The sequence below is a fragment of the Bos mutus genome, chromosome 8, assembly GCF_027580195.1.
Source record: "Bos mutus isolate GX-2022 chromosome 8, NWIPB_WYAK_1.1, whole genome shotgun sequence".
Classification (NCBI taxonomy): Eukaryota; Metazoa; Chordata; class Mammalia; order Artiodactyla; family Bovidae; genus Bos; species Bos mutus.
In genome coordinates this window covers 52,101,567-52,128,001 of record NC_091624.1, presented here as the reverse complement: position 1 = coordinate 52,128,001, position 26,435 = coordinate 52,101,567, and the positions used below count along the sequence as shown (strand labels likewise).

At 42.1% G+C, this 26,435-nt stretch overlaps 2 protein-coding genes across 2 annotated transcripts in view; one reads left to right on the top strand and one right to left on the bottom strand.

Moving 5' to 3' along the window:
- The window catches only part of HRCT1 (histidine rich carboxyl terminus 1), a 32,820-nt gene extending 17,234 nt beyond the window's left edge, over positions 1–15,586 (top strand). Inside the window, exon 2 of the mRNA XM_014483036.2 lies at positions 15,297–15,586. The gene's annotated coding sequence lies outside the window, so the exon portion shown is untranslated. The remainder of the gene's footprint in view (positions 1–15,296) is intronic.
- Positions 15,587–24,860: 9,274 nt separating this feature from the next.
- LOC102287779 (olfactory receptor 2S2) lies at positions 24,861–26,036 on the bottom strand. The gene has a single exon (XM_005909968.2). It carries the CDS (start codon positions 26,034–26,036, stop codon positions 25,077–25,079), a length of 960 nt encoding a protein of 319 aa, XP_005910030.2. The 3' UTR covers positions 24,861–25,076.
- Between the last annotated feature and the right edge of the window lie 399 nt (positions 26,037–26,435).

Genomic DNA, 26,435 nt, shown 5'->3' with positions numbered 1-26,435 from the left:
TGACAAATATTCCAGATGTAGGAAACTTTAATTTTGCATTGATGTTGGCTGAATTAAGAAGATGTCCCAAACATCTTCCCTTCTACACTAGTGACCATAGCTCAGACAGTAAAGCATCTGCGTGCAATGCAGAAGACCTGGGTCAGGAAGATTCCCTGGAGAAGGAAATGGCAACCCACTCCAGCATTCTGGCCTGGAGAATTTCATGGACAGAGGAGCCTGACGGCCTATAGTCCATGGAGTTGCAAAGAGTCAGACACGACTGAGCGACTAACACTCACTGAGCATGCAAACATCTTCAAGGTGGGTGTCCCAGAGGGTACATGTTGCTTCACAGAAGCTCATTTCCTTTATATATAAATGGACTATATATATATATTGGTTTGCTTGCCCTAGTCTTGATTTTGCCATTGAATTCAATATTTCTCTTGCTGGTGGCTGCTATCTGGGCCTGATTGGAGATCCCCTGTCTGGTTGTCCTTACTTTACTGAAAGTAAAACGCATACTGAGCAAATAAATCCAGTCCTTAGTTTTCCAAAAAAAATATCGCTCTTGCCAATTCAGATTTTGGAGCAGTTTCTGATTTCGTGTTTGTGTGTCCTATAGCAACAATCACATCTTTTTCTTTTTGCAGCTCATCTGTTAAGTATTTACAAGGAACTGTAGCCTATGGTGAATACTGCAATATTTGGAAAAGACAGCAGTCATTACTGGAAAGTTTTCAAATGGCATGAGTGTTCAGAACTGCTAGCAACTTTAATAGAACCACACAGAATCACTTGTTGAAACTGCCAATATGAGGCAAATGCCAACAAACTGCTTCCAAAGTTTGTTGTTTTTCCTGACACCACTCATAGGATTTGTTTAAGTATCCTATGTGTATGAACTTACCAGTATTTATTTTATTTATAGAAATGACTTACTGTTAGAAACAGACCAGGCTACAAACATACACTTGTAACCAGTGTGTGCTGGTAAGTCGACCCTCTGCAGGGCAGGGAGGGACGTCCTGATATGTAGCTTTTGCCAGTTTCTGAGGAGGGGAGGTATAAATATTCCCACCAGGGTCAATTTTGAACTATTGATGTGACGCCGCTAAAAGTCAGAAAAAGATGCTCTTAACTGGCTGCCACACTCTCTCTCTCCTTTGTGCGCCTGCTCCTCAACATCACTGCTGCTAAGGTGGCAGCAGCTACAGGCCAGGCCGATTAGACTGTGACCACTTCCCTCCTTCCTGTTCCCCTTCTGTTCAGGAGCTGTCAACCTGACTTTTCCAATCCATGTTTCAGTGTTTTCTACTCTTGCTTATGATATGTTATCAGTGGATTCCTTTGAACTAGTGACAGCTCTATGTTGATCATTAAGTTTTAATTCTCACAGGGGAATAGTTTCCCAGGCTTCTAGATTTCTTAACTTATTTTTATTAGGGTTTTCAGGCTCTGGAAACACATTACATGTCTGAGAAATGCTGGGAAGGAATTCCTGCAGAGAAGCACTAAACCAGTAGGTCTGAGTTAAAACAGTCCATTTGCTTGAATGATCATGATTCTCCTGGATGTATTTTCATTGGTCCCAATTTTGCCCACTGGTCACTGTCAGCCATCTTATTTTAGGGGATTTTAGGTGTGGAGTCCTATACAATGTGATGTTAAGTATAGTGATTTTACAGAATGGCTGACCACTAGGATTGATTTGTGATCATTTGACCTCTGTCTGGTCTTGCACATGTGGCACAAGCTAGCTGTCAACATAGCTGGTTGTCTCCAACCTCCGTTTTCCCCTTCATTCTTATTATTAGAACAACAACAACAACAACACAGCCTCCCTCAGAGCTAGAAATGACCAACAGAAGTGGGGTGCAATGTCTGGAAAATGTCCTTAAATAGGCAGGGCGTACTAGTCTTCTCTTTGATCACTCATAGCTAGAACAAATTAAACGGCAGACTAACCCATCTGTTCCTAGTGAAAGCACAGACCACTGGCAAGAAGCTTAGGAAGGTCAGTAATGGAGTGTGATCCATGAAAGAACTCAGCATTGTTCAGTGATTCAGAAGGCGTGGGTGAGGAGAGTTGACCTCCACCTACAAATGATACACTTTGTAATATAAGATACTGTAGCCCCAGGTGCCTACTGCCTGTCTGCCAAGAAGGTTGGTGAATAAGTAGACTTCTCTACAGCTCTGAATTGGTTAGCCTTCTGATTTCTAATTTCCCGGGATCTTTTCTGGAATGTCTGTAATCTTCACTTTGTAGGAACCATACTCCTAGAAGGCTTAGAATGTACTTTATTGCTCTGCCAGCTTAGGGTGTAAATACTGGCTGAGGGAACAAGGGGATTCAGCCTAGGAACGAGATCATGGGAGGTGAACACTGGGGATCAGAGAGCCACTTTCACACATCAAAATAAAAAACGGTTTAGGCTTTTTCATGGAGACTGCCCGGGACCAAAATCAGGACCTATGTGTTAAGGCTGCCAATTTAACTCTTACCTAAAGAGAAATCTCCTACCTACTAGGGCTGGAAGGAGGTAGTGGAGGGGGCACGTCTCCAGTGCTGGGAATACTGAAGCAGAGGATGTTGAAGAAAGAATTTATCAACTGAGCAGCAGTTCCCAATTACCAAGCTGTACATTGGTACCTGTCCATAAAGTTTTCCAGGTCTCATTTTCCTATTAAGAAAGAAAAGACAGTGTGGTACATTTTAAATTTGCAATTTGAAGTACATTTCATTTATTCTGAGACTATGTTTGATCTATCTTCTTGTTGTTAAATAGTAGATAATAGTTGTTATTGTTGTTGTTTAACATCATAACTCAACAAAAAATAGAAAACCTCAACAACTCCATGTAAGTCGCCATTAAAAATAAATAAAATTTCTGTGAAATCTGGAAATCTGGTAACCCGCAAGATGGATGAAATGACTCTCAAACTTTCTCCGACTTGACCTTTCAAGGAGCTGTAGTTCATCCTAGTGGCCACTAGATGGCACTCTTGTGTATTTATAGCAGCTACTACCGCTGCTGCTAAGTCGCATCAATGGTGTCCGACTCTTCGCGACCCCACGGACTGCAGCCCACCAGGCTCCTCCTTCCATGGGATTCCCCAGGCAAGAGTACTGGAGTGAGTTGCCATTGCCCTCTCCGGTACTTACAGCAGATAAATAATTTCCGTGCAAATAGAGAATCCAGAAATGGGATCTACTTTCTTTCAGTTCTGTGCAGTCTCTCAGTCCTGTCTGACTCTTTTGCGACCCCATGGACTGCAGCACGCCAGGCCTCCCTGTCCATCGCCAACTCCTGGAGTTTACTCAAATTCATATCCACTGAGTCGGTAATGCCATCCAACCATCTCATCCTCTGTCGTCCCCTTCTCCTCCTGCCTTCAATCTTTCCCAGCATCAGGGTCTTTTCAAATGAGTTAGTTCTTCACATCAGGTGGCCAAAGTATTGCAATTTCAGCTTCAGCATCAGTCCCTCCAATGAATATTCAGGACTGATTTCCTTTAGGATGGACTGGTTTGATCTCCTTGCAGTTCAAGGGACTTTCAAGAGTCTTCTCCAACACCACAGTTCAAAAGCATCAATTCTTCAGCGCTAAGCTTTCTTTATAGGCCAACTCTCACATCCATACATGACTACTGGAAAAACCATAGCTTTACCTAGCTTTGTTGGCAAACTAATGTCTCTGCTTTTTAATATGCGGTCTAGATTTTTTCTTTTTTTAACTTTTCTTCCAAGGAGCAAGCATCTTTTAATTTCATGGCTGCAGTCACCATCTGCAATGATTTTGGAGCCCCCCCAAAATAAAGTCTCTCACTGTTTCCACTGTTTCTCCATCTATTTGCCATGAAGTGATGGGACTGGATGCCATGATCTTAGTTTTCTGAATGTTGAGCTTTAAGTCAGCTTTTTCACTCTCCTCTTTCACTTTTATCAAGAGGCTCTTTAGTTCTTCACTTTCTGCCATAAGGGTGGTGTTATCTGCATATCTGAGGTTATTGATATTTCTCCCGGCAATCTTGATTCCAACTTGTGCTTCCTCCAGCCCAGCATTTCTCATGATGTACTCTGCATAGAAGTTAAATAAGCAGGGTGACAGTATACAGCCTTGACATACTCCTTTCCTATTTGGAACCAGTCTGTTCTATGTCCAGTTCTAACTGTTGCTTCCTGACCTGCATACAGATTTCTCAAGAGGAAGGTCAGGTGGTCTGGTATTCCCAGCTCTTTAAGAATTTTCCACAGTTTGTTGTGATCCACACAGTCAAAGGCTTTGGTATAGTCAATAAAGCAGAAGTAGATGTTTTTCTGGAACTCTCTTGCTTTTTCCATGATCCAGCAGACGTTGGCAATTTGATCTCTGGTTCCTCTGCCTTTTCTAAATCCAGCTTGAACGTCTGGAAGTTCGTGGTTCATGTACTGTTGAAGCCTGGCTTGGAGAATTTTGAGCATTACTTTACTAGCATGTGAGATGTGTGCAATTGTGCGGTAGTTTGAGCATTCTTTGGCATTGGAATGAAAACTGACCTTCTACAGTCCTGTGGCCACTGCTGAGTCAGTAAATTAAACTTTACTGGGGCTTCCCTGTTGGCTCAAACGGAGAAGAATCTGCCTGCAATGCAGGAGACCCATGTTCAATCCCTGGGTTGCCCCTGGAAAAGAGAATGGTTACCCACCCCAGTATTCTTGCCTGGAGAATTCCATGGATGGAGAAGCCTGGCAGACTACAGTCCAGGGGGTCACAAAGAGTCGGACACAACTGAGCAACTCTACTGACAAAGTACTCATTTTTTCCATGTAAAGCAACGTTTTAATAAATACTAATTTTTATTATTGTTTGAAAACAACATTAACTTTCAAAGTTCTAAAAACAGAAATGGTTACTACCTTAAATGCTTTCTCTAAATAAAGGTCTCAATATCCTCATAAGTTTAGTGTACCTGCAATAAAGTGTTCCTCTTGGTCAAGAGCTTTCCGTGAGCATCTCAGCTGGCTGATGACTTTATTCACATGAGCAGGGACTACGTCCTGCCCATTTTACAGAGCACACAGCATCTAGCACGACGTCACATTAGTGATCATAATCTGTATTTGTTTGGTGGTTTACACTTTATGAAGTCCTTATAGTTCATTCCCTCTCAATGGTAGTTCAAGTTGCAGAGAATGACCTTTCCTTTGTCCTTCTCTGTAATAAGTCAAAGTGAATGTAAAACAGGTTCTTCACACTGAAAGCTTTCTACCTCATTCATTCATTCAACAAACATTTATTGAGCCCTACTATGTATTAAGTGCTCTACTGTGCCCTGTGTTAGTAATAAACACTTTCATCTGTGGGAGCAATAAATCACGTTCTATGTCTTCCAGGAGCCTGGTTGCTACAAAGTTAAGATTACAGACATTCCTAAAAAGATCCTGTGAAGCTGTCATATAAAACCAACATGTTCCAAGACATACAAAGCATATTTTGAAAAGCTAAAAATTACGCTTTTCTGCTGAATTTTACTTATTTAGAAGTTACTTCGCTTCTGAATGACAGTTGTATTGACTGGAGAGGGCTTTCCTTCAGCACTTCCTGCTGGTGACAGCATCAGATATCAGATGATAGCTGCTGAACCAGCAGTCCCCTTCTAGAACTCAGTCCTAAGGAAATCATTAAAAAAAGTGGATCAGGGGACTTTCCGGGTGGTCCGGGGATTAAAACTCTGTGCTGCCAATAGAGGGGATGTGGATTTGCTCCCTGGTCAGGAGCTAGATCCTACATGCCCTGCAGTGCAGCCAAAAAAATTCTTTTAAAAAAAGTGGATCAAGTTTCCTCAACAAAGATTTTCATCTTAGAGTTATTTACAAGAGAAACATTGTTAGCAAAGTCATTATCTACTAATAAATGGCATCCTCAATAACTGTGGTATATTCATGGAAACAGAAAGTGGACAATTACTCATATTTAAGCATGTCAACAAAGCATTTGCGGTAACATAGTAGAGACGGTTTTGATATAAAATTCAGTGAATTGTAAGATATAAATGTGTACATACAATATAATCTCAATCATAAAAATATTTATGTGTAAGGATGACTGAACAGAAGGAAATTATTTCAAACTTTTTAGAACAGTTAACTATAAGGAGATCAAATTCCTTCTTATACTGCTTTGATTTCAGCTAAACTTGCTACAAAGGCCACGTGTCATTTTGTGCTCTGAAAAAAAAAAAACCATCTTTGGATTGAAAATAATGAAAAAGAAATAGGGTAAATGAAAAGAACTAACTTTGGCCTGAGGATCAGAGCTAAGGATTTGGGTCACTTCTGAGCTCACCTTTTAAGCAGGAAGGCTTCTTCCTCTGAGCCTCAGGTTTCTTACCTTCAGAATGTGGGTAAGAATTCAGCCTGTTTCCCTCTTGGAGTGAATGTGAAGATATAACTATTATGCCAGCAAAGGGGCTGATTCCAGAGGCAATTCAAAGACTGGAATGTGAGATGGGAACCCCAAGGCTCTAGGGAAGATGTCCTGCCTTCCCACGAGTGCAGAGTTAGTGGGAGAAGGTAACTGAAGAGGGACGGGTTTCATGAGCACAGCATCTCCTCTGGGTACCCTGTTTTGTGCCCCAAGGAAGTGGGCTCAGTCGTCCGCCGGGTGTGGGCCCAATCCTGACTCATTCATGCCTTAGCGCTTTGGTAGTTAGATGGGAGAGATCTCAGCACATATCTGATACTAATACTTATTGTATAGTTGTAGTTATTGAAAATTCACAATTCCTCAGGCACTGAGCTTGGTGCCTTTTTACTAATTTTGTTCATCAGTTCCACCCAACAAATATTTATTGTGCACCTTCTATCTGTCCTACCTGTGCAGTTGGCATTAACTCCATTTTTATGTGGCAGGATTTCCCCTCTCCTTACTCCTTTAGTAGGGCTCATCACACACCAAGTCTCCCTTTTGGCATGAGTTAGACTCACCATACCAAGCTGGGATAACAGGAGTTCGCCTTTTGCAACACAAGTTGAAGCACAGAAAGAGACAGAGACTTTGTGGCATAATAATACATACATGATATACTAAGGGAATATCAGCTACATGGTAGTGAAGCAACTTGCATTCATTTCTGCAGTTAAGTGATAGAGCTGAAGACAGAACCCAGGACTGTTTGTCTCTATAGCCTGTGCTCTTTATGACAATGTTACTTCACCTGTTTCCAGCCCATCCAGGGTGGGGGCCATTCTCCACAGCATCTTCCACTCAAGCTCTGCTGTCTACATACCTCCCAAGTCAGGGCATCCCATTGGAAGGTTCTTTTCCAGGAGGAGCTATAACTTCGATTCCTTCATCCTGTCTCTTGCTAGAGGAGTCTTCCCTGTCCACTATCACCCCAGGCTAGGTTAGGCAGCCTGTCCTGGATTACCGTCCTTCATGGCACTCACCATACTTACACTGGCTCCTTCAGTGTTCATCTTCTCCTCTTGGCCCTAGCCCCATGGAGGCAGGGTCTTCCTTGCTACATTCACTGCAGTGTTGCTTGTCACTCAGGCTGTTTGCTTGATGTGGAGGAGGTGACCAGATCACTAAATAAGGATGAGTTCCCTGGAGGGCTGGCATCCTGGAAGACCCCAGTCAGAGGACCCATAAAGTCCTCAGCTCTAAGCCCGTGGTGCTTTCTTTGGATTAGAGACACATGTGGTGGGATCGGTACCTAGGGAACCCTGCAAGAATTAGATTATTTCCATGGGGGCTGACATTTTAGAGGTAATTGAGTATTGGCAGTTATCTTTAAAGGCAATAGAATATGAAAACCAGTGAAGGCAAGGAGGAGATGTTTAATCTTATGAACAAAATTGCAACCTCCATCCTAGATCATAATGGGATATTCTTAGAATTGCTAATGAATTGCTGCTTTATCATTTTATCTGCTTTTTTTTCCAACGTTGAAAAGCTCCTGAGATTTGGCCAAAGGGATTGGAATTCTAGGTAATGAGCACTAGGATGGAAGATGACTGTAGAAGAGCAATTGGAGTGTGGGTGGAGGGTGCCCAGCACAGGGATTTCAGCCATATGGAATGGCTCTCACCTGATGTTTATGGTCTGGTTCTTAGGGAAGGTGATGACATAGGGGCTTATGGAACTTGTCCTACTTAACTGTTTGGGTAAAAGCTATCTCATGGCAAGGCTTGTTTTCTATGATAATTTTTATTGATTTGTTATTTTTATTTTGTAAATCTAAAGATAAAAGGAAATCTAAATTTGCTATCTGAGGAGACTAAAAGGATAGATTTTTTTCTTCCATCTTGAAAAGAATGTGTGTTTATTCTTCAAGAATAAAAGTTAGTTTCTAATTCCCTTATTTATATTTTAATGTTATTTTCCATTTTTATTTGCATTACCTATTATGAAAGTCTCAATTTTCACTTATGAAACTACACTGATATTTTTTACCATGGTAAAATATACACAACATAATTTTTATGATTTCAAAGTGTACAGTTCAGTAGCATTAAGTACCTTCCCATTGTCCTGAAACCATGATTACTATCCACCCCTAGAACTGTTTGCATTTTCCCACACTGTAACTCTGTACCAGTTAACCACTACGTTCCCATCCCCATCCCCCAGTCCCTGGCAACCACCACTCTACTTGCTGTCTCTATGAACTTCAATACTCGAAGTACCTCATATAAGTGGAATCATACACTATTTGTCTTTTGGTGACTGGCTTATTTCACTTAGAATGTCTTCAGGGGTCATCAGTGTTGCAGCATGCCTCAGGATTTTTTTCCTTTTTAAGAATAATATTCTGTTGGATGGATAATTTTTATTTTAAAAATTCCTGTGCAACTCCTGTGATAAACGGTTGGCAGGGATAGTCCCTGGAGGAAGGGACAACATAAAAGAGGAGACTGAAGGCAGGGTTTTTAACCACAATCCAAGGTAAATCTTTCCTTTCTTCTCAGGGTTTTATATTAAATTTGGGCTGCTAGATAAAACATAGGTTGCTGGTAAAATTGCAATTTCAGATAAACAGAGAATGCTTTCCAAAGTTTAAGTATGTCCCAAAGATCCTTTTTCGTGAAGCAGTTCTGCTGTAGATATCTTTGCTGCAAGCATTTTCACCGCGATATTTTTGCCACATAACTAATTGGCTCTAAAGCAATTTTGCATGAAAGAGGAAATAATGGGTTGACAGTTTTTGGTTTAACTGGTTGAAATGTGTTAGCATTGCAGTCAGTGACATTATTGATGGCTTTGTGGAGCTGACAGATAAGGATGATCTGCGGCCATAGTCGGCTTCCTGTTTTGAAACATACTGGGATGGCAGGGAAAGAGGCCTGGGACAGCCTTAAAGGCATAGAGTTGAACCCACATTTCCCACAGAACTTTGGAAGGTCTATCAACAGATGTGACGATGTGCCAAGAACAAACAACAATGGAGAAGCTTTCATAATGCAATACAAAGCTTGTTTACAAATATGCCTCATAGTATTTGCAAACTGATACCTCTCTTAAATTTATTCTTATTGAAGTATAGTTGATTTACAATGTTATGTTAGCTTCCAGTGTACAGTGAAGTGATTCAGATACATGTATAGATAGATATTCCTAATCTTTTCCACTATGGTTTATTAAAAGATATTGAAATATAGTTCTCTGGGCTATACGTAGGACCTTATTGTTCATTTATTGTATATATAATAGTTTGCATCTGCTAATCCCAAATTTCCAATCCAACCCTCCCTATACCCTTGACAACCACAGGTCTGTTTTCTATCCGTGAGTCTGTTTCTGGGAACTGACCTTCTCTTAACAAAAGAAGAAAGCAAAAAATTAAAAGCATGATGTTGAACAAGAAGAGGAATCAACAAGCAAAACAAAGGGAGACGGGGGCAGCAGCGGCGGCGGCCAGGGAGCGGGGGTGGGGGGGTGGGTGCCATAAAATACTATGAACGAAAGATTCTGAGGACAAGGGCTTAGGTATAATGTGCAAATAAAATCAGTTATTTGAGCATTATTGCCATGAAATCTACACACATTTTAAGTATATTCAAATATTTTGTAATAAAGTCCTTTTAATTTTGCTATTCATTCCTCATGTTTCATTATGTCCTTTTAAATGTTCGTTCCCCTTTTATTTTTCGTTATTTTATCTTTTACTGTCAAACTGCCTTACGGCCAATGCGGGAGGTGGGGGTAACGCTTGCGGCAAAGGTGATTCTAGTGGACATACCAGACGCAGTCCAGGGTATGTTGATATCTGTACACTAAAAAATGTGTTCATTGTTTATCTGAAATTCAAATTCAATTGACCATTCTGTACCTTTGGGCTTCCCTGATAGCTCAGTTGGTAAAGAATCTGCCTACAGTGCAGGAGACCCAGGTTGGATTCCTGGGTCTGTAAGACCCCCTGGAGAAGGGATAGGCTACCCACTCCAGTACTCTTGGGTTTCCCTTGTGGCTTAGCTGGTAAGGAATCTGCCTGCAATGCAGGAGACCTGGGTTTGATCCTTGGGTTGGGAAGATCCCCTGGAGAAGGGAAAGACTACCCACTCCAGTATTCTGGCCTGGAGAATTCCATGGATTGTATAGTCCATGGGGTCACAAAGAGTCTGACACAACTGAGTGACTTTGACTTTCATTCTGTACTTTTATTTGCTAAATCTGGTAACTCGCATCAATAGGTAAGCACTCCACCAGTCAAACAGGGTGTTTGACCTTTAGGCCTCTCAAGGTTTTCTTCCTTGGAGGATGGTTGGATTTTCATTTCTTTATTCTTTCTTCTTGTTCTCCTGTCTACTTAATACTATAGCTTTATATAAAAAATTGATCTAATTTACATTAGCACCAATAGAATATGAGTATTTATTTCGCTCTATCCACATCAATATCTAAAGCTATTATTAGTCTTAATTTCTGCTAACCTTCCAGACAAAATGTTGGAGAATTGCTGGTTTAGAGCACTTCTTAAATGAGATGAACTTTTCTTTTGTGATGCCTAGCATCAAGCTTTTGCTTAAAAAGAAGTTTAAATTTTCTTCTATATTGTGAACAATTTTACAATGAGAGATAAAGACTTACAACACATTAGCTGGTTTAAATCCCAACACTGGATTTCCCAGCAACTCCCACCAAAACTGATATTTTCTGTGCGTACTCAAGGCAACGCTCAAGAATTTCAAATTAGTTTTCACAAAAGCAAATATTTATATTTAAAAAAGAAAACATTTGAACTCAGAACTCGTTAAGATAAAGTTAAAAAGCTGAAGATGTCTTGTGAGTTAATGCCCCTAATGGCAAAGTCAGGGTCAGATAAATTGTAGTGACTTAAAACAGCATTCCTGCTGGCTTTGTGTAACCATATTTGTAAATGTTGCAATAAGGGATTTAAAAAGTCCCCTAGTCTCTCTACATTTCCACAAAAAGCTATTGAAAGAACAAATTTCTGCTCAGTTGTTTTTTCCTTTGCTTAAAAAAAAAAAGGTACCAGGAATCCCACCCCACCTTGCTGCTGGGTAACAGTAAATCATTTATTATTCCTGGATCAAACACAGGCATTCATGTCTAGGAAAACATTTTGCAATGAATGGGATCTTGGTCTCTACTAAAAACAAAAAATGGCTAAAAAGAGACTTCAATTTATTTTCAAATTCTATGGCTAAATTCCTGTAATTCCTAACTGGTGAAAATATTCGCAAGCTACTAGATTTTTACTTAGAATCAGATTTACTTCTTTGGTGTCTGCCCAGAGGAGCTATTGAGAGCTATTTGTAGCTAGCTTTTAAGAGACCAAATGGACCTCAGATGGAATGAGTGTTGACACGAATGTCCAGTGCACAAGGAAAAGCAGGAGAGAGAATTGAATACTTTTATTTTTTGAATAAGTATAACCAATTTTCACTTCAGAGTTTTAAAATTTGGCAAACCAAAAAGATTACTTCTCACAATGACCAAATATAACTTTGCATTTTGGTATTAAACTGGGAGTTATATATCTTATCAAAATTCTTATCTAATCAACTAATTTAGTCTCACCAAATACAGTCACTGTCAATCCAGACATACTCAATAGTCTTCTTTTCCTCAAGCCTAATTAGGCCTAAAGCTAATAACTTCCCCTAAAGTAACCAATTCCCCTCAAAGTGATCAAATTCCTTCCCCTAGCATTCCCAGTCCGGAGAAGGTGATGGCACCCCACTCCAGTGTTCTTGCCTGGAAAATCCCATGGACAGAGGAGCCTGATAGGCTGCAGTCCATGGGGTTGCTAGAGTCGGACACGACTGAGCGACTTCACTTTCACTTTTCACTTTTATGCATTGGAGAAGGAAATGGCAACCCACTCCAGTGTTCTTGCCTGGAGAATCCCAGGGATGGGGGAGCCTGGTGGGCTGCTGTCTACGGGGTCGCACAGAGTCGGACATGACTGAAGCGACTTAGTAGCTTATCAGCAGCTTTCCCAGTCATCTAGTCAACCACTAGTCATGCTCTTGCAGTCATTAAATAAATGTCATTGCAGCAGAGACCAATAATCTTTCAATATACATTTTTCATTTCCCCTTTCAATAAATAGAAACTCCTAAATTTTAACTAAGCTCTGACTTCCTGGCTGGACACTCTATTTCCTACCATTCTTTGTATCTGGGTGGCCACGTGGGATTGAGTGGAAATGTTTTCAAGTTCCAGGTCAAGTCCTTGAGAAAGAAACTGTCCATGCCCTCTCTGTCCCCGTTTATTTTGGCTGGAACGTTTGAATTGAAGAGATAAACCAGCTTTGATCAGTTGGGTGACGATAACAACATGGGGAGAGTGGAGCAAAAAGAAAGAAGTGGGTTCCTGGATCACCTGGTGGAGCAACATGACAGAAATACCGGTGAAGTCTCGTGGGCATCCTTTCCAAATGCATGTAGGCCAAGGGCCATTTCTTTACACCTACAGTCAAAATACAGCATCTTCCTATCTGACAGGTCAGATCCCAGTGTGGGCAACCTCAGCCAGGTTTTGAAGGGCTTGGTACTTTCCAAGTCCACGTTACTCAGATGCTGAAGCCTGTGATTAACCAACAGGATCAGAAGTTGGCCCCCAAGTACTCCCCGCTTGTAGTCTAGGAAGATGAAGTCACCTAAGACTTCTGATGAGAACTTTATGTTCCCTTAGAGGTGAGCATTTGTGAGAAACTAGTGAGATCCTTTAGAGTTATAGGCTAAACTAAATCTGGACTGTAAATCTGCGTAGAGTAGGAGCCTTTAGCAAGATCTGTGGGTCGTAACTATAGGCATTTAACACCTGTGGATGGGTCAAAATGTTATCAGTTCTCAGTATTTTCAAATGGATGGTGAACCAGCCTCAGACACCTCTCTGTAGTCCCTGCAGCCTCCTTGTATGCCCTTGAGTTTGGTGAAATTGGTTTGATTATATCATTAGGCCCAGATACCTCTTGCGACTGGGGATTTTCTGCCAGAACATTCAGTTGTGCACTTTGAGGACTGTTTGCAAGAGTCTGTGAAGTAGAACAGTGAAGTGTTTCATTAGTGGGAGAATCAATTCTGTTCTAAAGTGGTCTTTATGCTCTTACACAGGAAAATTATTAGAGAATCAGAGTGTATGCAGAGACATTTAGTTAGAGTGCAGTATAGGGAGAAGGGAAACTTTGCATAGATTGTCTCCTTGGACAGAGATGAAGGTGAGGTTTATAAAAACAAAACCTGCAGATGATCTTTGTTTTGGGGTAAACTGAATGGCTCCAAGGAAGGAAATTTGTCCTTGAAAAGGGCTGACAGAGTTATGAGGAAAGGCAGTTCTTAGTTGTGTGTGGGTTTTTCTGAGAATCCTTACGGTTTCAGCTATAGTGAGTTTGCTCCGTGTCCCTGTCTGTATCATAGCAGCCAGTGTCCTTCCATTGGTACCTGCATGATTTTTCTCATTGGAATTTCTTTGGGGGATTAATAGTATGGGAATTCCATGATGGTCCTTTTGGACCCAAATTGAAACATAAACATATATGTCTGTCATTGCTGTTGATCTCTAGTTTACAAATAAGGGTATGAAGCGAGCATGCTGCCTTTGTTATAAGACTGTAGGTCATCTGGCTGTATGCTTGATGTGGTACAACACATGATGAGCTCTTAGGCAGCCTAGATGCTGGGAGAGAGAATTGTGATAACTATTATAAATACATTTCATATTCTCCAAGAAACACAAAGTGAAGCTTTACTATCATACTTGTTGGGAGCATGTCCCAAAAGGTAAAAGACATTTTAATTATCTGGATCCACTCAAAGGACCTGACTCCACATCCAAACGTATTATTTATTATTTTAGATGTACACATAATCCGAATCATAGTTATGTTACCCAGGTCCATCTCTGATGAAACTGAGTGAGAATTAAAAGTGAAGAATGTGTTGATGACTTGATGAAGAAATTTGTAATGCCATATTAGCTAAACTTGATGTGTATTGCCCGTAGTTTAAAGACGTATAATAGCTAATTTAACATGATCTGGCATTGTCCTGATGATTGTGAGACAGGCTGGGAAACAGATACATATGGAGATTTAATTTTTAAGAAACTATTTTGTTAACTCTTATTTTTTTCCCAATGCAACTAAATTTCGATTGACAAAGAGCTTTCTGGGAGTAAATGGCAGCTTTTACGTTTAAAGCAATACAGTGCAGAATTAGAATTATGAGGACTTTGTGGTCAAAACTGTTTAGAAGGAGAAAAAGTGGAAGCAGTAACAGGTTTTTACTTTTGAGGGGGCTCCAAAATCACCGTGGATGGTAACTGCAGCCATGAAAAGCAAAAGATGCTTGCTCCTTGGAAGGAAAGCTATGATAAACCTGCTGCTGCTGCTGCTGCTAAGTCACTTCAGTCGTGTCCGACTCTGTGCGACCCCATAGACGGCAGCCCACTAGGCTCCTATGTCCCTGGGATTCTCCAGGCAAGAGTATTGGAGTGGGTTGCCATTTCCTTCTCCAATGCATGAAAGTGAAAAGTGAAAGTGAAGTCGCTCAGTTATGTCCGACTCTTCACGACCCTATGGACTGCAGCCTACCAGGCTCCTCCATCCATGGGATTTTCCAGGCAAGAGTATTGGAGTGGGTTGCCATTTCCTTCTCCAATGCATGAAAGTGAAAAGTGAAAGTGAAGTCGCTCAGTTGTGTCTGACTCTTCACGACCCTATGGACTGCAGCCTACCAGGCTCCTCCATCCATGGGATTTTCCAGGCAAGAGTATTGGAGTGGGTTGCCATTGCCTTCTCCATGATAAACCTAGACAGCGTATTATTAATAAAAATCAAATATGTTACTTTGCAGACAAAAGTCCGTGCAGTTAAAGCTATTGGCTTCTCCAGTACTCATGTATGGATGTGAGAGTTGGGCCATAAAGAAGGCTGAGCACTGAAGAACTGATGCTTTTGAATTGTGGTGCTAGAGAAGACTCTTCAGAGTCCTTTGGACTACACAGAGATCAAACCAGTCAATCCTGAAGGAAATCAACCCTGAATATTCATTGGAAAGACTTATGCTGAAGCTCCAGTACTTTGGCCATCTGATGTGGAGAGCTGACTTATTGGAAAAGACCCTGATGCTGGGAAAGATTGAAGGTAGGAGGAGAAAGGGGCAGCAGAGGATGAGATGATTAGCATCATCAGCTTAGTGGACGTGAATTTGAGCAAACTCTGGGAGATAGTGGAGGACAGAGGAACCTGGTGTGCTGTAGCCCATGGGGTCACAAAGAGTCAGACATGACTTAATGACCGAACAACAACAATGACATTCCTTCTTTCAAAAATCAAAGAATCCCCCATTTTTAACTAGGTCAGATGTTTGCCCAGAATTGAGGATGTATTTCTCAGCATCTCCTGCAGTTAACTACAGCCACATGATTAAGTTATGGTTAATGGGTTGCAAATAGAATTGAAGCATGACAGTCTCTAGAGACCTTTCTTTTTTAATATAATTTTATTTATTTATATATGTCTGGCTGTGCTGGGTCTAGGTTGCTGTGTGGTCTTTTCTCTAGTTTCAGAGAGCGGGGGGAGCTAGTCTTTAGCTGTGGTATGCAGGCTTCTCAGTGCAGTGGTGTCTCTTGTTGCAGAGCATGGATTCTGGGGTGCACGGGCTTCAGTAGTTGTGGCTCCTGGGCTCTAGAGTACAGGCTTAATAGTTGTGGTGCACGGGCTTAGTTGCTCCAAGGCATGTGGAATCTTCCCAGACTAGGGATTGAACCCATGTCTCCCACACTGGCAGGCGGATTCTTTACTACTGAGCCACCAGGGAAGCCCTAGAAACGTTTCTTATAGGACAGCTGGCATGTGCCCTTGCACCCTGTATTATTCAGAATTCTCCAGAGAAGCAGAATTTATTATGAGGAATTGGCTTACACAAGTATGGAGTCTGGGAAGTCCCACAATATGCTGTATGCAGATCTTGGAGACTCGGTCTGTATCCAAAGACCTGAGATCCAGGGAAACTGATACCGAAAATCCCAGTTTGAGGCAGGAGATGAGATGAGACATCTCAGTGAATTCCTCCTTCCTCCACCTTCTGTTCTAGTCACACCCTCAACATAGTCAATGATGCTGACCCTCATTGGGAAGGGTCGTCTGCTTTATCAAGTTCACAAACGGAAATGCTAATCTCATTGGGAAACACTCTCACAGACACATATAGAAACAGTATTTAATTTGAGCATTCCAGGGCCAGTCAAGTTGACACAAAAAATTAACCATCACCCTCCCTTCTTCTTTGTCATTCTTTCCGTCCCACCACTGTGTGGTGTGGTGTGAGAGCTGGAGCTCTAGCTGCCTTCTTGGACTATGAGGACAACACCACTGGGATAGGAAAGCAGTAAACTAGAAGGAGCTCAAGTCCCTGGAATCTTTGAGGAATAGAGATCCCACAGTATTCCTGGGTTACCTGCCCTGCAGGTCTTTTCACAGGACAGAAAGGAACTGCCGCCTTGTGTGAGCATTGCTAATGTGATGCTCTGCTATATTTGATTAAACCTAATCCTCATTGATCAATAACCTCAGATATGCAGATGACACCACCCTTATGGCAGAAAGTGAAGAGGAACTAAAAAGCCTCTTGATGAAAGTGAAAGGGGAGAGTGAAAAAGTTGGTTTAAAGCTCAACATTCAGAAAACTAAGATCATGGCATCTGGTCCCATCACTTCATGGGAAATAGATGGAGAAACAGTGAAAACAGTGTCAGACTTTATTTTTCTGGGCTCCAAAATCACTGCAGGTTGTGACTGCAGCCATGAAATTAAAAGACACTTACTCCTTGGAAGGAAATTTATGACCAACCTAGATAGCATGTTCAAAAGCAGAGACATTACTTTGCCAACAAAGGTCCATCTAGTCAAGGCTATGGTTTTTCCAGTAGTCATGTATGGATGTGAGAGTTGGACTATGAAGAAAGCTGAGTGCTGAAGAATTGATGCTTTTGAACTGTGGTGTTGGAGAAGACTCTTGAGAGTCCCTTGGACTTGCAAGGAGATCCAACCAGTCCATTCTGAAGGAGATCAGCCCTGGGTGTTCTTTGGAAGGAATGATGCTAAAGCTGAAACTCCAGTACTTTGGCCAACTCATGCGAAGAGTTGACTCATTGGAAAAGACTCTGATGCTGGGAGGGATTGGGGACAGGAAGAGAAGGGGACGACAAAGGATGAGATGGCTGGATGGCATCACCGACTCGATGGATGTAAGTCTGAGTGAACTCTAGGAGTTGGTGATGGACAGGGAGGCCTGGCGTGCTGCGATTCATGGGGTTGCAAAGAGTCGGACATGACTGAGAGACTGAACTGAACTGAACTGAACTGAATCCTCATTGATACAAAACCTTATCTTGATGTTCACTTGATTCTTCATGGGCCTTATTCAGCAGGTCTCTAGCCATTTCCTCTCAGGGGTAAGAGGCCAAACCTTGGTCCTTAGGATAACAAACCCAACAGGATAAGAACAGGGACAGGTCCAGTGAATGTCTCAAGAATTTAAATTTTCTGGCTGTTTCAGTTGGTTCCGAAGAGAATAGTCATGGGCTCTGTGAGGTAATATGACTATAGTTTTTTTCTTCAGAGAGCATTGCTGATGTAAAATATATACCTATCCTTTGCTTAAAGATGTCAATTTGTTTCTGAAAAACACTGCTAAGGGAAAAAGGCCAATAGATAGAATTTTTTTCTATTGATATTATTCTGTTGTTGTTGTTACTTTGACTTGTTTAGCCACTAAGTCATGCCCAACTCTTTTGTGGCCCCATGGACTATAGTCCACCAGGCTCCTTTGTCCATGGGATTTCCCAGGCAAGAATACTGGAGTGGGTTGCCATTTTCTTCTCCATCTATTCATTTTAATATGAAAAATTAGGATATGTTTCATCCTGACCCAGGATACCCTAACAATATTCACAGATAGAAGAATATATTAGTTTAACAGTGAAAGCAGTTTTATGCAATAAACAGCAGTTAGAAAGCAAATAGAGTTTGTATGTAAAAGGTAGTATAATGAAGTTTACAGTACTTTCCAAGGGAGGAAGAAAGACTTGATGGTGGTGGGGCTGGGGTGAGAAGGGATTCTTTGGAAGGTGCAGTCTTCTTCCTGCCCTATTCAACAATATTTCAACATTTTGGAAGTTCATAGTAATTGTGCATTCAAACTGTACTATAAAGTCATATCACAAAATATATGTCTAGGGCAAAATAAAAATAAATACACCAGCGCTTCAAAACAAAAAGAACAATGCGTGTGCCCAGCCCACTGGAGTCTCAGGAGGTACTTACTGCCTTTTCATCGGTCTCACTTGGCGATGCATTTCAGGTTCACCCCTATGTGTCAGGCAGTTCCTAGCTGTTCCATCTGATACTCTCCAGCTAGATACCACTGTGCTGAGTTATAAGTTACTCATCACAGTAATAAGAAGTTGATGACACTTGATGGCAAGTGTCTTTGCCTGAAACCAAAACCTCAAAATATTACTTCCTATAGTATACTTCTCTGGGTAAAAACATGGTTATTCTGAAAAAAAAAATTTTTTTTTTAAATTAAAGGAGTCACTGTCTGTAAAGTGGTATAACCTTCAAAGCCATAATCAGATCAGATCAGTCGCTCAGTTGTTTCCGACTCTTTGCAACCCCATGAATCGCAGCACGCCAGGCCTCCCTATCCATCACCAACTCCCGGAGATCACTGAGACTCATGTCCATCGAGTCAGCGATGCCATCCAGCCATCTCATTCTCTGTCGTCCCCTTCTCTTCCTGTCCCCAATCCCTCCCAGCATCAGAGTCTTTTCCAATGAGTCAACTCTTCGTATGAGGTGGCCAAAGTATTGGAGTTTCAGCTTTAGCATCATTCCTTCCAAAGAAATCCCAGGGCTGATCTCCTTTAGAATAGACTGGTTGGATCTCCTTGCAGTCCAAGGGACTCTCAAGAGTCTTCTCCAACACCACAGTTCAAAAGCATCAATTCTTCAGCGCTCAGCTTTCTTCACAGTCCAACTCTCACATCCATACATGACCACAGGAAAAACCATAGCCTTGACTAGACGAACCTTTGTTGGCAAAGTAATGTCTCTGCTTTTGAACATGCTATCTAGGTTGGTCATAACTTTCCTTCCAAGGAGTAAGTGTCTTTTAATTTCATGGCTGCAGTCACCACCTGCAGTGATTTTGGAGCCCAGAAAAATAAAGTCTGACATTGTTTTCACTGTTTCCCCATCTATTTCCCATGAAGTGATGGGACCAGATGCCATGATCTTAGTTTTCTGAATGTTGAGCTTTAAACCAACTTTTTCACTCTCCACTTTCACTTTCATCAAGAGGCTTTTGAGTTCCTCTTCACTTTCTGCCATAAGGGTGGTGTCATCTGCATATCTGAGGTTATTGATATTTCTCCTGGCAATCTTGATTCCAGCTTGTGTTTCTTCCAGTCCAGCGTTTCTCATGATGTACTCTGCATATAAGTTAAATAAACAGGGTGACAATACACAGCCTTGATGAACTCCTTTTCCTATTTGGAACCAGTCTGTTGTTCCATGTCCAGTTCTAACTGCTGCTGCCTGACCTGCGTACAAATTTCTCAAGAGGCAGATCAGCTGTTCTGGTATTCCCATCTCTTTCAGAATTTTCCACAGTTTATTGTGATCCACACAGTCAAAGGCTTTGGCATAGTCAATAAAGCAGAAATAGATGTTTTTCTGGAACTCTCTTGCTTTTTCTATGATCCAGCGGATGTTGGCAATTTGATCTCTGGTTCCTCTGCCTTTTCTAAAACCAGCTTGAATATCGGGAAGTTCACGGTTCACATATTGCTGAAGCCTGGCTTGGAGAATTTTGAGCATTACTTCACTAGCATGTGAGATGAGTGCAATTGTGCGGTAGTTTGAGCATTCTTTGGAATTGCCTTCCTTTGGGATTGGAATGAAAACTGACCTTTTCCAGTCCTGTGGCCACTGCTGAGTTTTCCAAATTTGCTGGCATATTGAGTGTAGCACTTTCACAGCATCATCTTTCAGGATTTGGAATAGTTGAACTGGAATTCCATCACCTCCACTAGCTTTGTTCATAGTGATGCTTTCTAAGGCCCACTTGACTTCACATTCCAGGATGTCTGGCTCTAGGTCAGTGATCACACCATTGTGATTATCTGGGTCGTGAAGATCTTTTTTGTACAGTTCTTCTGTGTATTCTTGCCATCTCTTCTTAATATCTTCTGCTTGTTAGGTCCATACCATTTCTGTCCTTTATCGAGCTCATCTTTACATGAAATGTTCCTTTGGTATCTCTGATTTTCTTGAAGAGATCCCTAGTCTTTCCCATTCTGTTGTTTTCCTCTATTTCTTTGCATTGATTGCTGAAGAAGGCTTTCTTATCTCTTCTTGCTATTCTTTGGAACTCTGCATTCAGATGCTTATATCTTTCCTTTTCTCCTTTGCTTTTCCCTTCTCTTCTTTTCACAGCTATTTGTAAGCCCTCCCCAGACAGCCATTTTGCTTTTTTGCATTTCTTTTCTATGGGAATGGTCTTGATCCCTGTCTCCTGTACAATGTCACGAACCTCATTCCATAGTTCATCCGGCACTCTATCTATCAGATCTAGGCCCTTAAATCTATTTCTCACTTCCACTGTATAATCATAAGGGATTTGATTTAGGTCATAGCTGAATGGTCTAGTGGTTTTCCCTACTTTCTTCAATTTAAGTCTGAATTTGGCAATAAGGAGTTCATGGTCTGAGCCACAGTCAGCTCCTGGTCTTGTTTTTGCTGACTGAATAGAGCTTCTCCATCTTTGGCTGCAAAGAATACAATCAATCTGATTTTGGTGTTGACCATCTGGTGATGTTCATGTATAGAGTCTTCTCTTGTGTTGTTGGAAGAGGGTGTTTGTTATGACCAGTGCATTTTCTTGGCAAAACTCTATTAGTCTTTGCCCTGCTTCATTCCGTATTCCAAGGCCAAATTGCCTGTTACTCCAGGTGTTTCTTGACTTCCTACTTTTGCATTCCAGTCCCCTATAATGAAAAGGATATCTTTTTTGGGTGTTAGTTCTAAAGGGTCTTGTAGGTCTTCATAGAACCGTTCAACTTCAGCTTCTTCAGCATTACTGGCTGGGGCATAGACTTGGATTACTGTGATATTGAATGGTTTGCCTTGGAAACAAACAGAGATCATTCTGTTATTTTTGAGATTGCATCCAAGTACTGCATTTCGGACTCTTTTGTTGACCATGATGGCCACTCCATTTCTTCTGAGGGATTCCTGCCCGCAGTAGTAGATATAATGGTCATCTGAGTTAAATTCACCAGCAAGTTATTACTGACCTGTCATTGTTGGGGTAAGTGTGTGGCTGAGAAGGGAGAGATCAGGGAGTGGCAGCAACTCAAATCTCTTTACAGGGGTCTCATACTTGGTAACAGTGAGCTGAGTCTTTATGAAGTGTGGTATAGACCCAAAACTGCCACACCTAGTCTTTTTGCCAGGGTTCTGGGCCTAAAATCTCTCCTATTTTCTTTCAGCCAGACTTGAGAGATATGAGGTGTGTGTTTCCCCTTCTGGGAGAAAGACCAGGATAATTCATGGGTACCTGCTTGCTCACCTCTCCGTTTCCCTGAAACCTCTTGAACGTTAGCAGGGTCTATGCTGGCCTCGGTAAGTGCTGCTGGAGCCAAAAGGCATGGACTTTGGAGTTAGACAAAGTTGGATTCAAATCCTGGCATTTCCTACTCTGAACATTTTTAAGTCTTTCTTATTCAGCACCTCCCTCTTCCTTCCCCTCCAAACCTTCCTCTGACCTTGCATTCTCCTCAAATTGCATCATATCATGTTTTTCCTTCTCTAACTTCACCGTGTTACAAGTGTTCAATCTGCCGTCTTATCAGAAAGACTTTTTGTGCTGGAGTTGACCCCCTAGAGTGCTCTTGGAATGTTTTTGTTCCTCTGGCAGTTCACTTACATCAGGAATCTTGTTTCTCTAGGTTCTGTGTGCGCCTCTGTCTGCCTGCTGGGTGCCCTGCTGCTGGCACTCTTTAGGCAGCCACATCCTGGGAGTGGGGCAGACACTGTAGTCCTCATGTGTGTATTAGAGTGTGAGACACTGGCCACTGTGAGTACTTTAATAGGCCCCTATTACTCACCCCTGCAGAGGTGAGTAAAACCTGGGGCATTCTCTGCTCTGGGCCAGAAAAACCCCTGGGCTCCCTTGGGCTCTTGCAGAGACCCTGACATGGAAGCCATAGCCCTGCCCCTGTGTGGTCCAAGAATCGCCCAGCCTGACTCTCTTAAGACAACCACGGAGTTTCGTCCCTTTCTGCCCCAACACCCTGATGCTTGTCTCCAGGATCTCCTTATACAGAGGAGTAAAATTCCTGCACCACTTCCAACTTTTAGGATCCTAATATAGCCTTAGAATTTCCCACAGCTTTTGAGCCTCAGCAGCTGCTTGTTCTCATAAAGTAGAGCAGATGGATTAGGATTTGATTGTGAAGCATGGGGTTGAACAAGAAGACCTATTATGCGACTCCCCAAGTATCTGAAGTTTGCTTGTATGGCCGCTAGATGTCGCTCTTGTATGTTCGCAATAGCAAGGTTTTTTTTTGTTTTGTTTTGTTTTTCGCTGGGACATAGCAGAAATCAGAAACTTGACAGACTAACAAGATAGTGAAATTTTATTCACAAAATGTGCATCCCTATTTTATACAATTCAATTTTAATAAATATAAAAAACTTAAATATCATTTGAAGTAAACATTTCCAAGATCTTCTATATATGCAAAGTTGGGTTTTCTTTCTAAATTTTCTTTTTAAGTTTTCCAATATTCTCAGAACTTTATATAACTTGTCATAAAACTGCTTCTATTCACTTACTGCCATCTTGAATGTCTCATCCATCTTCTGTGTCTGTTTTGGATAGGAACTATATCTTGCTTTGTTCCATATGGCACATTATACTGCATTCATACTTCTAACAATATCTTACATTTCTATGACGCTTACTATTTACAAAGAATTTATTTATGGTATCTTATGTATTCCATGTAAAATAAAGTGGTGATGTTTTCATGAAGAAATAAGCTGAAAGGTGTTAAGCAACCTGCCCAAGGTCATAAGTAAGAAAGTGCTTCCTGGTTTTATTGTGTTAAACTATAGAGATGTTCTTTGGAAGGAATGATGCTAAAGCTGAAACTCCAGTACTTTGGCCACCTCATGCGAAGAGTTGACTCATTGGAAAAGACTCTGATGCTGGGAGGGATTGGGGGCAGGAAGAGAAGGGGACGACAGAGGATGAGATGGCTGGATGGCATCACCGACTCGATGGACATGAGTTTGGGTGAACTCTAGGAGTTGGTGATGGACAGGGAGGCCTGGCATGCTGCAGTTCATGGGGTCACAAAGAGTCGGACACGACTGAGCGACTGAACTGAACTGATGGAGACTCAGAGAAGGCAATGGCAACCCACTCCAGTACTCTTGCCTGGGAAATTCCATAGATGGAGGAGCCTGGTAGGCTACAGTCCATGGGGTCAGGAAGAGTCAGACACTGAGCGACTTCACTTTCACTTTTCACTTTCATTCACTGGAGAAGGAAATGGCAACCCACTCCAGTGTTCTTGCCTGGAGAATCAGAGGGACAGGGGAGCCCGGTGGGCTGCCATCTGTGGGGTTGCACAGAGTCGGACATGACTGACGTGACTTAGCAGCAGCAGCAGCAGGGAGACTCAGGAAGTGCTGTAGACTTTATATCTCTTAGACATTCACAGTATACATTAGTATATTAAAATCTCTGAGAATTCCTGGAGCAAAGAAACTTGTCAGAATTTAACCTACCATCCCAAAGTCTTCAAACATATTTAGCCACTATCTCTTTCTTTATCTATCTATCTGCCTATCATCTTTTTTTTTTTAGAATGTCTTATTCATTATGTAATAGAATACTACCTTTTCTATTCAGAATTACTGTAAGTGATGAAGATCAAATTCAAACCCTATACTCCTTCTTCAATTTAATTTACTATCAGTGTTTCAAAATGGGCAGTCCATCAAGAAAAAAAAAAGGTCTCAATTTTCTCATAGCTAAAAAGAAATTCATTTAATCAAAATAGATTATTTCCACCCAGAGGCTTTATATGTGGTGAACTTTTGTCTCTTCTGAGCACTTCAGGCAAACTGAATGTAATATACAGGAGCCCCAGATGAAATGTCCATTTCCTCCTTGTTCCTCCGACTCTCCTGATGATTCCAACAGGGGTGACAAAGCTGCTGTGAGAGCCATCGCACCTCTCTGTACTAATCTGCAGTTTAGACACAGCATGGACCGTTAGGCTTGCTCTAATGGTCCCTGTCTCCTTGGTTTTAGCACGTGTTCAGAATGTCTTCATCATTCAGTTAGAGGATTTGTTGTCTGGCATCTGTTGCGTGTCAGACATGTGGCCAAAACCCCACAGATAAACTCTGAAAAGGTAAACATTCCCTGAAAATAGACCTTAGGGCAAGAGATCACTCCAGTTAAGTTGACTTGTTGGCTTTTGAATGGCAGCTGTAATGAGTGAAATCCTTTCCTCCATGGGGGTGAGAACCACAGAAGACTTCTCCTACATCATCTCCTGAAGCATTTCTGACTCACCAGGTTCCGCACAGCAGCCTTCACGTCATTGTTCCTCAGGCTGTAGATGATGGGGTTGAGCATGGGGATCACCACCCCGTAGAAGAGGGGAATGAGCTTGTCTGCAAGGTCCTCTTTGTCTGCACCCTGAGAGTCCTTAGACTTGGGCTTTCCATACATGAAAAATAAGGTCCCATAGAATATTATCACCACAGTGAGGTGGGCAGAGCAAGTGGAGAAAGCCTTTTTCTTCCCCTCAGCGGAGGGGATCCTCAGGATGGTAGCAATGATGAAGACATAAGAGACAGAGATGAACAGAACTGGGACCCCCAGGAAGATCACATTGGTCACCTCCATGCTGATCACACTGATGGAGATGTCAGCACAAGCCAACTTCAGGACAGCCAGGATCTCACAGGTGAAGTGGTTGATGATATTGGCCCCACAGAAGGGCAGCTGAATTACCAAGGATGTGTGAACCAGAGAAGCAACACCACCAATAGCCCAGGAGCCAGCAGCCATGGGCACATAGACAGCCTTGCTCATGACCACAGAGTACCTCAGGGGGTTGCAGATGGCCACGTAGCGATCAAACGCCATCATGCTCAGGAGCACACACTCTGTTCCCGCCATGGAAAAGGAGAGGAACATCTGCACGGCACAGGCTGAGAAGGAGATGGTTTTCTGGGGGGTCAGGAAGCTATCCAGGACCAGTGGGACTGAGGAGGTTGTGTAGCAGATATCCAGGAAGGAGAGGTTCTCCAAGAAGAAGTACATGGGCATGTGCAGGCAGGAGTCAAGGATGGTCACCAGGATGAGGACCCCATTGCCCAGCAGGATTACCAGGTACATAAGCAGGATGAGCACAAAGAACGTTTTCTCTAGCTTTGGGTGGGCTGACAGGCCCAGGAGAATGAACCCCACCAGGGGGGAGGTCTGATTAGGTTTTTCCATGTGATATTCCCTCTGTCATCAGCACATTACAAAAGTATCACATCAGGCTTTCCTGAAAAGAACCTCAGCTATCTGGTACGAGGCCAGTCCTGCTGCGTAATAGGAGAGCATATGTGTGTTAGAGAAAACAACTGAAAGAGACAGTAGGGTTGGGCTTCCGTGGTGGTCCAGTGGATAGAAATCCACCTGCCAATGCAGAAGACATGGGTTCTCTCCCTGATCCAGGAAGATCCCACATGCCTCAGGGCAACTAAGGCTATGTGTGCTGAAGCTACTGAGCCTGTGCTCTATAGCCATGACTGCTGAGCCCATGTGCCACGACTACTGAAGCCTGCACCCCCAGAACCCGTGATCTGTAGCAAGAGAAGCCACCCCATTGAGAAGCCTGGACTTCGCAAC